Consider the following 12,279-nt stretch of genomic DNA (forward strand, 5'->3'; position numbering starts at 1 on the left):
ATCGCTTTATCTCCGGTTCTTTCCCTGCGCTCCCTATTTCTGCAGAACATTATAAAAATGTCACTGAAGAATGAGAGGTTTGTGCTGGTCGAAGAGTGGTCTAAGTAGTGTCTTGTGTTTTCCCATTTAGTATATAACTGAGCGTATGTGCTGTAGTTGCTCTTTTTCTGGTTTCTCTTCTGTTCGTTGTTGATGAAATGGTTATGCAGCCGTAGCTCATTTCAGAATGCTTATTCATTGCCTGTTTGCACGTATCGCATCTTGCAGGACGTGGTGATGGTCTTTTATAGCTAACACTGGCTAGAAACCTCATGATTTGCTATATCTGGTCATTTCTCTTTATGTCAGCATTTAAAAACTGACTTAGCAACCAGATACTCTCACTGAATAGATTTAGGTTACTTTTCATCTAGAGAAATAGTAAGAAATGATTCCAGTTTACGTTTGACTTCCCAAATGATGCTCGATATCTGTCATAAATTCCTTATGGCTTGCAGTTTTGGCATTAAACCTGTTTGATTTGGATTTTCATGTTCAGAAACTTCTGTGTTAAAGGATTGTCCAGCACTCTTGTCAACAATCTATTATTTCTGTTTAATAAAGGTTGGCCCTAATTTACCACGAAGTTCAGTATCCCTCAGGGATCTGAGGGTTTAGCTATATAACCTTATGCTCTAGGGGGAGATGAGAGGTATCTCGGAACTCATTGAATGCTTCCAGTAGGTTCAGGATGAATAATTTTTACAAGCCTTGTGAATTGCCCAAGGAAGCCGTCATTTTCTGAGGTTTTCCTGTTTTGAGCTGTCTCCAACATTGGTTGTGTGTGTGCATTCATTCTTCTCCAGAACTTTTTTTTTTCTCTTGAAGGTGAATGCATCTTCTACGAAATATCGTAGAAGAAATCTTTAGGCAAATTATGCTTGTTTGGGGCTCTGGGGTGGACTGTTGCTAATTCATGAGGCCGTGTTCTTTGTCTTGCTATTAATGATAGAAATTCATTGCGGTGTCTCATTACCTCAGTTGTGTTGTGTGATAGTGGTGTAGCCTTGCCGAACATTTTTTTATTTTTTAAATGTATTGATCCTGGCAAACAGTGCAAAGGATAGTTTGTGCCAGAGAACCTGTAAGTGATGACATTCATCCTCAGTAACAGTGATATATTTTAAGGTGAAATAAGCAAAAATGTACAGAAATGATATTGCTACTTGAATGATATACAAGTAGGTATTTGTTTATTTCTCAAAACATTTTTTTTCTCTTAAATTAGTATCTATTCCTAAGTTCAGGGCCAGTTCTACAAAGGACAATGCATGGAAGAGAACAAGAATGCAGTTTGGGGTTTTTTTTTGTGGCTAAGGCTATTTTAAGCATCCCAGTGTAGTTTCACAGGTTCTTCATTTTTGAGGCCAAGGTTTTAGGTTAGTATGACTAAGTATTTTTGCAGATAGTGGCAGTTTCATATCATTTAAACCTGATGGAAAAGAATCTCCAGTTTGGGATATCTAATCATACATCGATCATGCATAGCTTTGTGAGTAGCAGATAGCAGGGTACCCAGATCTTGTTTACGCTGTGCAAAGTGGTAAGTGTACCTCTTCAGAGTCAAGAGTAAACTCCTCTTCCCCAGGTTGAGCAGAAGATGGGTAGATAGATAGTAGGTAGAAGTAGAAGATAGAAGATAGGAGATAGGTAGAAGATAAAGACTACGAGATAGCATTACCAGAGTTAGCATTTCTCTAAGGGTTTCCTTCATTCACTGCTGTTGCCTGATGATGTTTCCAGGCCGCTGTAAGGGAGGCAATGAGGAGGTACGAAGGGGAAAGAACCAGTTACGGAATTGCAACCTAAAATACTGTGTGCCAAAAGCAAACGGGAGACAAAAGCAAATGTGCTTCTGCTATGGGATGCTGAGCTTGAGCATGAACTGGGTGAAACCCCATGTTGTGATAGGCACCCAGTTTGTTCCTTGCCCTGTACCTCTCTGTCCTGCAGTGGTGTCTGGGTGCTCCCAGCAGCTGGTGGAGCTGCTCCTGGGCTCTCTTCCCAGGCGGGTGGGAGTGGGGGGACTGCCGAGACCCATCGGAGGTGCTGGGTCTGTTGGGGGCCTTGGTCCTGGCCTTGGGCACTGACAGCCCCTTCTCAGTGGGTAGCTGCAGCTCCCTCCATGCAGGGCAGTGCCGTCTCTGCAGAATAACCCGTGGAGAAATTCCGCAAAGGAGTTCCTGGTGTTTTCTTCGTAGCTGTAGGACTGCTCTCAGCAGGTATCTGCAAGTGCTGGTCTAGGTGCAGGTTTCCCTCGTGCACAGCACGGCACATGCTGTGTAACGGAGCCCAGCCCTGGTTTTGTCTGACTTTGTATTTTGTTCCACTTTAATGTCAGCAAGAACCTTTTAAACAGTATTCGCGTTCTTGTGGTTTGGATTTTGGTCCTGACTCAGCGTTTTGCTCTCACTTAGCCCCATGATGGTTGTTTGCAATACCTTGCATTGCTTGCTGGTGAGCGTGTGGCTGCGGAGGCACCGCCTGCCGTCTTCTGCTTCCCAAGGCTGGTAGTGAAGTCAAGTAGATAAGATATTTCTTTTTTTTTTTAGTTTCATTGAATATGATACCTGTGTTCTGGTTCCCTACCTACTTGGTCCCTAGTCTCATTCTAGACATCTAGATGACTGAAAATAGTTTAAAAAAAAAAAAAGTGGAAGAGGGTATTGTGCATATAGTAAGCATCTCCCCTCAAAAATTTGCGGTGTGCATTCTGGGGTCAGAATTTTTGATGTTTTTAATGCCTGCAGGCGTCCGTTGTATCGTCATTTATTTGTATAGCACATTTAATTTGTTTTACTGACCTGGTATATCATGTCTTGAAATCTCTTCAAATAAAGATTCTGAACAGATTTATATTTATATTTAGCATCAAGTGGCCTTTTAAAGTTTTCAGAATTTGTGACACTGAGAAACGATGAGTTAAATTTATTGTTACCCGTAAACAGCTAGAGTACATGTGAGAGCTTTCTCAATGGTATAATAAAGGTAGCAGCAGATAAATAAACAAACAAATGTTTATATGTTCCAGAGAAGGTCTGAATACTTAAAATAAACATGTCTGGGGCTACGAGTACCATTGGCAGGCCTCAGCAGGACTTTGGTATTAGTCGACAGAAGGGACTCTGGGATTTCACTTCCAAGTAGATCACAACTTGCACAATGGGTAATATGAAAGAGCAACAGCTGGAAAGCTGTGCTGAAATACAGGGAGGAAAGAGCACTAAGCTATCACTACTTAAGGTATCTGGCAATGGAAAATGCACTCCTCTAGGAGTCCTTTGAGAAAGAATTGCGTCTCTTGTTACAGGAGAGACAATTTTAAATATCTGGTATCTTTTCTGTGAGTTATATTTGTATTAAAACTTATTTTTTACTTATTTCTGTAGGCAATTAAAAGTCTGGAAGATTTGATTTCAAAACATACCGCAAATTTCAAAGGAAGTAAATCTACATGAAGAGCTACAAAGGGAGCTGATTTGAGAAGATACAGCATTTGCAAAAATGTCTTCAAGTTGTGTGACTTCAGTGTTTGCTTTGATGATTTTGTGCTTTGCAGCTGCAGGTAGGTGGCATTATGTAAATCATACATTCAGTGTAACTTACTGTATGTATTCAGAATTATTGATCAAAAATACTTTTTCATCCTGGAAAAATGTAGGTCAGCTAAAGTTTATATTTATGTCTAGGTTTTATATGAAACTATTATGATCGTGAGTGCCGGTATGGTGATGTGAGAGACAATGCTCTTCCTGTAAGAGAGTCTTCTTGCACCTACGTTCTGTCTTAAAATCATTGAAGAACTGCAGCAGTAACATGAATGACTTTGGTAATTTATTTTTAAAAAGGGAATTGCATGGTGCACATATATTATAAAGGGGAAGGTTGCCACAGAAGCCTTCAGGAGTGGAAGCAGGGTGGCTCTGCCCGTGTGATGCTGAGGCTGAGCTATTAGTTGTGCCAGGGTTGGATTTATTACCCCGGATGCAGGGTTGTGCTGGGGAAGTGGTGTTTCTTCAGAACCTGAGCTAGGGTCTTTCTACAGAGCTGGCCTGAACGGGCGTACCAGCTCAGCTCGGTGCTGCCTTCAAGGTGTACAATCTGGAGTTAAGCTCCGGTTACTTAGTTTATAAAAAGAGTTATGACAAAATCCCCAAAAGTAAGTATGAAAGGTACGTAACGGGTCCTTGAGCCCATCCTTCTCCCCTGTTGGGATAAACCTCACCTCTGGTCATTCCTGACGGTTGCCTAATCCGTTTTAAAGTTGACTCTGAATGGTGATGGCAAAGACCTTTTAACAACAGTTGTCACTGTTACTGGAGGTCTCACAGGTTAGGAAGATGCATTGCCATTTATGGGGATCGTTCCTATCCCACATTTTGTCCTAGATGGGGATTTTTAAAACAGTATGTTGCAATAACTTGTGACAGAGAAAGGAAAGATCTGCAGAGTTCAAGTACCTGGCTTATATTGTAGTTTCTTCAAGTGCTGAAGTGATTCTTCTCGGTATGTTTGTTCATCAAAGTTCTTCCTGTGGTTACAAGGGGAAGCCTCTTATGTGTCCAGTTTGCGTACAGCACGGGTCGTTGGAGAAGAGGCCAAGTGGATAACACAGTCAAAATGAGGTAGTGGGAAAAGTGGACACTGGACAGATGGCTTGCTTAAATCTGAGATGTCCTCACTCTGGAAAAGATGACCAGCTTTGGAAGAGACAGGGCTGAGCAATTAAATGTGTTACAATTTGGCTTCCTTTCATCGTCAGCATGGAAAATCATGTTGTTTCAAGCCCTCAGGCCTTGTGGGACTTTCTCTGGGATTGACCTCCTGGAGGCATCCATCCAACATTAGTAACTTCGATTATTTAATAGTACGTGATGCTAACATTTTGCAATAGCTTCATTACAGATGAACTTTCAGCAATACAGGGTGTGTCTGAGCGTGTCTGCGGCCTGACCTGAGGATCTGAATGCTGGTCTTGGCTGAGAAGAGCGATTACTCGGAGCACATCTGAATCGTTATAGATATGTTAAAAAAAAAAAAAAAAAAAAAAAAATCTACTTTAAAAGAAAGCGCCAGTGTAGAAAATCAAAACTGTTTTAACTGATCACAACCACAATTCCATTTTGCTGCTGAGGTGATTGCTTGCCTAAGAAGACAGCTTAACTCCTAGTGCCAGCTTTAATTAAAACCCACTAATTTTTAAGTGTTATCAAACATAGTACTACTACTGGAAAGTTATTCAGTGTCCAGTAACCTTAGCACGTCTGTCTCAGAATTTATTGTGGTTTTTTTGGTTTTACTCCCCAATTCTGTGTTTTCCTCTGGCAGCTATTCTTGAAACAAACTCTTAAAAAAGCATTACGGCCTTGGATTTGATCAGATGCTTATTCATAAGTAGAGTCATAGAATGCTTTTGGCTGGAAGGGACCTCTGGAAGTCTGGTCCAGCCCCCTGCTCGGAGCAGGGCTAGCTTCAAAGTTATTTCTTTCTTGGAGGCTGATTCTTCCCGCTATCTGCATGGGAAGGAGATAGCTGAAGGGAGTAGAAAGGGTCACGGTTCGTTAGGGGGAGGCTGGGGAAGCACTGTTGTTGTGGTTTCTAGCTGTGCCTGTCCTGTGGGTTTTGGTTTTCTTCCGTGCTTTTTTATTTTTGCAACAAATTCTTAACGAGAACAACTAGTTATTGTCTTTTACAGAGTATCCTGAGTTCAGTAAGATAAAAGCAATAAAGAACTGATGGACTCTGATGAAGAAGAGAGAGCGATATCTCGGGCAGATATAATTACAGTTGAGGAAGGACAGCTCTGATGGTTAGATAGAGCTTTTGCAACGTTTTTCTGCTAGTCATCACGGACTGCTGTTAACCCAAACGATTACACTTTAAATACAGGGAGTTTGCGGCTATAGGTGAAATGTGGGTGGGAGCAAGCAACATGTGCAGGGGGTTGGAAAAAAAAAAAAATGCTGTGGCAGATGCCCATGAGCTCTTGTCAGCCTGATGGCCAGCACAGGCCTGGCTCCTAATTGCCAGTGTAGAGAACCCATGCTTTTTCAGGCTTGAGCCATTAACATACTAGTATAAATAAAGCTGAGAAGTATAAATAAAACTAAGAAGTACAAATAAAATCCCTGTGTGCCTGTGGTGAAGTCTGGGGGAGGCAGGGGGCAGCATGCCACCTCCCTAGGGTGTTGATTTTTATATATTGAGCCTTTTTCCAGCTTACTTTTTGTTTCTGAAGTAGTGAGGCTGCTGCAGGAGAGCACACCTTTCTTTTGTTTGCCGGTCCTACGCTGACACCGCTGTTACTGGTCTAGGTGTTGTTGCTGACTTCCCAGTATCTTCAGCATTGTTATCTTTTCAGATATAGGTGGTGATCTAGACAGAATCTGTGTTTTGTGTGTTGGTTTTTTTCTTTCCTTCTTTCCATTCTTGCCTTTTAAGGTACTAATGTGTTAAATATCTCAAAAAAAAAAAAATAAAAATCCCTGAATTAGAAGACACGATGCGCAGAGATGCATATTCAAACCTGAGCCACAAGACCGCATGCTTTTCATGCTAATAGCTTAAAGCATATCCCTCACTAACTTGCTGTTGAAAATGGTCTGTATAAATATTCAAAGAATATTTGTCTGTTTCTTTACCTCCTCTTCCTACCCAGATATACGTAGCTAAATGCTTATCTGAATCTGATTTACTTTTAGCTTGTACACAGATTTCTTGTAAGCTCATGTTTATGCAGCTTCAATCGTACAGAAAAATTCTGAAAAGAAAACCTTGATTACTGCAAGATTTTTCTTTCCCATGGAAAATCCAAACCAGGACAGAGAGGAGAATTGCTGGCAAACTACCTGCCTGTCTGAAGGAATTGTGTTTTTGAAGTGGGCTTAAACTAAAGCCTGGCAACCTGCGGTAGGAACTCCATGCAAACACTCAGAACTGCACATGCTGCAGCCTTGGATAACCTCATAAGCAAGTCTGGCTTTGTAGTCTTGGGAGCAAAAATATTCTGTACTAATGTGGCTTAAATCAAAGGCTGAAACATATTTATTTTATTTTGTGCAGTTGGGTGCATAATGCGTGTCTTGATAAAATGTCTTGGAGGGCAGCTGAAACTCATACCTACCCTAGACCCTGAGGGCCAAACCTTCAGCAAGATAGGCCCTTCCATGAAGGAATGGGAAAACTTTTTTTAACTTGAGCTTCTTTTTTTTTTTTCTCCCCCCTTTTTCTTTCCTGCCTTACTGTTCAGCTGGAAAGAAGATAGAAGGGTGGTACAGCCTATGGATCTGCACTGGCCCAGGGTCTCATTCCAGCCTCCTGGGGTAGACCCTCTGGTGGTACAAATTGTTCCTGCTGCTGACAAAGCGTCACGGCTGTGGCATCAGATACCAACCAGAATTTGCCCATGCAGCAATTGTTACCATTCCCTCAACCCCCCTGACATTTGGTGTTGCCTGTACTTGCCTTGTAGGCACCTCTGTCCTTGTGACAGAGCTTCATGGTTGTGGTCAGGCTGATGGAGAGACTGTAAGAATTGGATAGGTTGAAGAATTTGCCCATTGTCTGCAATACTGAGCTTACTGGTTTATTTGCTCACGTTAGGTCTGTCTCTATGGTTTTGTTTCAACAGCTCTTTATTCCCTGGTTCTCTACTGTATTGTTATCCTACCTGCTTTTTTCTTTCTTTCTGCATACTTGTTCTTATAAGTAATCGTATGTTGTACAGAGCATGTGTGCTTCATTTTCAATAAGGCTCTTTGCTTGTAAGCTAATGTATCTTTTGGATCTGGGCCCGGCCCGGCTCCCCCCCCCCAGCTATGGTGGTGATGGGTACCATGTTAATAAGCGGAACAACAGGAAGAAACAGGCCTTGTCATGACTTTTTCTTTTTTTTTTTTTTTAAAAAAAGAGGAACTTCCCCTGACCTTGAATGCTGTGTTTCCAAAAGCAGTATAGGATCCTTCAAAGTATAATAGAAAGTCCTTCCACTGGAAGGTGAAGGACGTGATGTTAAAAATAAAATAAAATAAAAAAAATAATGCTGGGAGTCACACACATTTCCTTCCGTTTTAAACAGTGTTCGCTGGGTATTTCCCAGATATAATTAAATAGAAAGTTTTATTTGTCCTCAAAATATTTGTTGCCAGAGGTGTAGGGGTTTTTGTTTGTTTAAATTGTGGTTAGAGGATGAGAACCAAGGGACAGAGGTTGGCTCTTGAATTATTAGGACTGAAGTAAAGCACAGACTGGTTGTAACTTCTGAATGGATAATTTCACTCTCCACCTCCCTTTTCCTTCAGTTCTTTCTTATAACCAACCAACCTCTGCCTCCCTTGAAGAGCCACCCAGTAACCCTTGAAGAGCCACCCAGTAACCCTTGAAGAGCCACCCAGTAACCCTTGTCCCTTCATGGTCTGGATAGCAAGCCTTGTAGAGGATAATGTTAACCAGTATTCAGAGCGTTTAAAGCCTGGTAAGCTCAGAGAAGAGTTAAGAGGAGCAGAGGGCTGGTCCGTGTGCTGTGCCCCATGTAATGTTAGATGTTCATCTGATAGGGAACCAAATCATAGAATCATTTGGTTGGAAAAGACCTTTAAGATCATCGAGTCCAACTATACAGATGATGAATTCCTAACTTCATGTCCATGAGCTTAGCGAGATAACTTTGAAAAGCCAAAAGATACATAAAAACCTGATAGTTAATCTTGATCTTGCACAAAAAGCAGTAATACTTCTCAAGCAGTAAATGATGGTTTTAGGTGAGCAATTTAAACACAAAGACTGATCAAAACTGAGAAGCTAGACTAAATCTGTAGGTCCTCTGAATTAATGTTGCTTCAGCACTGCCGTTTGCTTATCTATTCCTGTGTAAATTAAGTTTTTTATCTGGTCTTCTGTCTTTCTCTCGACCAACTCAATTGAGTCAGCTCCTGTGTCACTTCTGTGTGGTTTATGCATAAATAGTATTTTTTTATCTTCCAAAACCACACAAAAAATTCTGAAGACCAGATACCGAGGATACAGAGAAAAAGTTATGCATTTTAGAAGAGGTAATTGTATCACAGACTTGGAATGGCTTGAACTCAGCAGACTGCATTTTTCCTGTATCAGCAAGGCTCTGAAGCTATAAACAGTTGAATTTCGGCAGAGTTCTGCACCCACGTGGAGACGGGTGTGGGATCCAGTAGGATGTGGGGCTGTGGGTCCTGATTCAGCAAAACAACTGAGCCTCGGAGCTTTTATCAGGAAACATGAAAAGTCTGGTTCTTTGATTAAAACTGACTTTGGATGATGCCAGAGGAATTCTAAGAAATACCAAGCCTGTAATGCAGTACTTGAATCGTATAGATACAGGCAAATGGCAGTGTTACTGGGTGTCTCTGGAGGGAAGTACTCAACTGATGAAAAATAGTTTTGCGGAAAACTTTATGGCATGGAATGGTAAATGGCATTAATCCTTGCCTTTCTAAGGAAATTTATTGAATTTTTTTTTAAAGAGAAACTAGCCTTTAACAAGTTCTGAGCATCACACAATTATTTTATAAATACCATGCTAAAAATAATTCCTTTGTTTTCTGAAGGGAATTGGGATTTAGGACTTTGCTTGTAGATCTTTTAATATCCTTTCTCTACAGTAGCCCCTTGTTAACTCTTTCTTAGCTTCTCAATTTGTCTTTAACACAAACGTTTGATCTCTTTAATGAATAAAAAAGTGAAAAGGGCATATTTAGTTAACTAAAGATGGTATTTTTGTCTTATAAAACATCAAGGAGAGGTGCAGAAGATTTCTGAAGCCAGGGGTCTGCAGAGTGAACTGGTAGGTACTCTGGGACCTACATAAAAACCCCCGTTTTCTAACTAGTGCGTATTTACCTTTTCTTTTTCCTGTTTTAAAATTATTCTCCCATCAAAATTATCTCAGCTGTTGATATGTTGAACCCACTTACCTGGTCTCTGCAGAGTAACTGTATTTTGTGCTTGCTTGTTTCTTTTGCTGCAAAATAAGATAAATTCTGTCATTTGGACTAAGCAGGGCCTGTGCAAGCATCAAACAGCACAGTTTTGTCTGTTGCCACAGGAAGATTTAGGCTCCGAGGGCTGTAGCATCTTAAACCCAGCATTCCTGAGTGTGATCCTAAGGTGCCCCAACAAGAAATGGAGCATTTGCTATCAGAAAAACAGTTCTTACTTTTAAATTAAAAATGTACTGAGTTTCTTCAAGTCTTTCTTTGAGCTTTCCCAGTGAAATATATTTGCATATGTTAACACTGCTGTTTCACTACTGGTTATAGTATAGAGAGAATATAGGGACCAGCTATATTCCTTTTTCAAAGAAGAGAAATAATTTCATCCTCTGTAGCTAATGACAGTAAAAGAAACTGAAGTCCCTGAGGCTGTAAGTCATAGGAGAGATGAATTTGGAGTGAAAAAAATATATATTTAGCACAAAGACTCTGACATATTTCATTACCTGAAGACATTGAGTTGGATTCTTCTTTGGTGTAAGCTTGTTTTAAGTCAGTGGAGTTTCACCCAGGTGACAAAAGCGAAGGTTTTTAATAATTCCAGAAAGTGCAGCTGCTTCAAGCAGAGTTGTGCTTTTCTTCATATTTTAAAGTGTACTTTATAAAAGACGGAGCTATTGTTCCCTTGTTTGGCAACTACTACACTGTGGGACTTCCTAATAGGCAGTTAATAAAGAAGGGATTTTACCTGTCAGGAATGGAAAAAGCTAAACTGAAAATGTCATTACTCTCTCATTATTGGAAGCTGCGCATAGAAGAAGTAACAAATAAAGAAGTTCAGGGTTAGGTGATGGAAATATTTGTAAGGTTTGTTGCTGTTTTACTTCTTCAGCAAAAAGTTTAATTTCTTCTGGAATGGGTTTGGTGTTTTGGTGGGAGTTTTTTTGTTGTTTTGTTTTTAATTTTTTTTAATGTATTTATATTACTTAACACTTGGAGCCAAGAGTGGGTGAAGAATTGATTTTGTGGTTATCTTCACTTCTTGTCCTCTTTTCTCTTTCTTCACTTCCTAAATCTCCAAATTTACCTTGTGTCTGGAAAGGATGCTTGATGCAATTTATTTTGGAATAAATAGATTTTTTCCTTTATTAATTTCCATTTAAATGGAGCAGTAAAATGTATGTCCTACTAGAGATTCTCCTCGAGCTATTTTGGTTTAAGCCGGCACTTTTTCCTTGCCAAGTTGGTCAACCTTTCATAAATGTGTAAAAATCAGTGGGGGTAAATGGCCACTCAGCATCACAGCGTCATGGCGGTTCCTTGGGCTCCAGCAATGGTATGAAAGTGAGTAAAGGCCTAAAGGTTATTTGAAAATGTAGCTATTGCTGAAATAGCTTATGTGGTGGGTTGACCCTGGCTGGCCAAAGCTGCTCTATCCCTCCCTCCTCAGCTGGACAGGGGAGAGAAAATGTTAATGAAAGGCTCATGGGTCAAGATAAGGACAGGGAGGGATCACTCACCAGTTACCTTCATGGGCAGAACAGACTCGACTTAGGGAAATTAGTTTAATCTATCCTACTCTGATTTGACTGGTAATAAAGAGTTTGGTTTTATTTCTTATTAAAACACCTTCCCCGCACCCCTCCCTTCTTCCCAGGCTCAACTTCACTCCCGATTTTCTCTCCCTCCTTCCCCTGAGCGGCGCAGGGGGACGGGGAATGGGGGTTGGGGTCAGTTCATCACAGGCTCTCCCTGCTGCTCCTTCCTCCTCAGAGGAGGGCTCCTCACACTCCTCCCCTGCTCCAGCCTGGGATCCCCCCATGGCAGACAGTCCTCCACGAACTGCTCCAGCCTGGGTCCTTCCCACGGGCTACAGTCCTCCACGAACACCCACCCGCTCTGGCGTGGGGTCCTCCTCCTCAGGCTGCAGGTGGGGATCTGCTCCACCGTGGGCCTCCATGGGCTGCAGGGGGACAGCCTACCCCACCATGGGCTGCACCAGGGGCTGAGGGGAATTTCTGCTCCTCCTGCACTGACCTGGGTGCCTGCAGGGCTGCTCCTCTCACGTATTCTCACTTCTCTCTCTGGCTGCAATGCTCAGAGTTGGTTTTATTTCTCCCTTTCTTAAATACGTTATCCCAGAGGTGTTACCACAGTTGCTGATGGGCTCAGCATTGGCCAGTGGCGGGTCCATCTTGGAGCCGACTGGCGTTGGCTCTGTCGGACATGGGGGAAGCTTCTGCCAGCTTCTCACAGAAGCCACCTCTGTAGCCCC

The 12,279-nt window shown here is 41.6% G+C and overlaps 1 protein-coding gene across 1 annotated transcript in view; it reads left to right on the top strand.

Moving 5' to 3' along the window:
• Positions 1 to 3,546: 3,546 nt before the first annotated feature.
• TGFBR3 (transforming growth factor beta receptor 3) overlaps positions 3,547 to 12,279 on the top strand; it is a 111,179-nt gene continuing 102,446 nt past the window's right edge. Inside the window, exon 1 of the mRNA XM_009640620.2 lies at positions 3,547 to 3,604. Within this exon, the coding sequence (XP_009638915.2) occupies positions 3,580 to 3,604 (25 nt within the window). The 5' untranslated portion in view covers positions 3,547 to 3,579. The remainder of the gene's footprint in view (positions 3,605 to 12,279) is intronic.

Source organism: Egretta garzetta, unplaced genomic scaffold, assembly GCF_000687185.1.
Source record: "Egretta garzetta isolate BGI_Z169 unplaced genomic scaffold, ASM68718v1 scaffold706, whole genome shotgun sequence".
In the NCBI taxonomy this organism is placed as follows: Eukaryota; Metazoa; Chordata; class Aves; order Pelecaniformes; family Ardeidae; genus Egretta; species Egretta garzetta.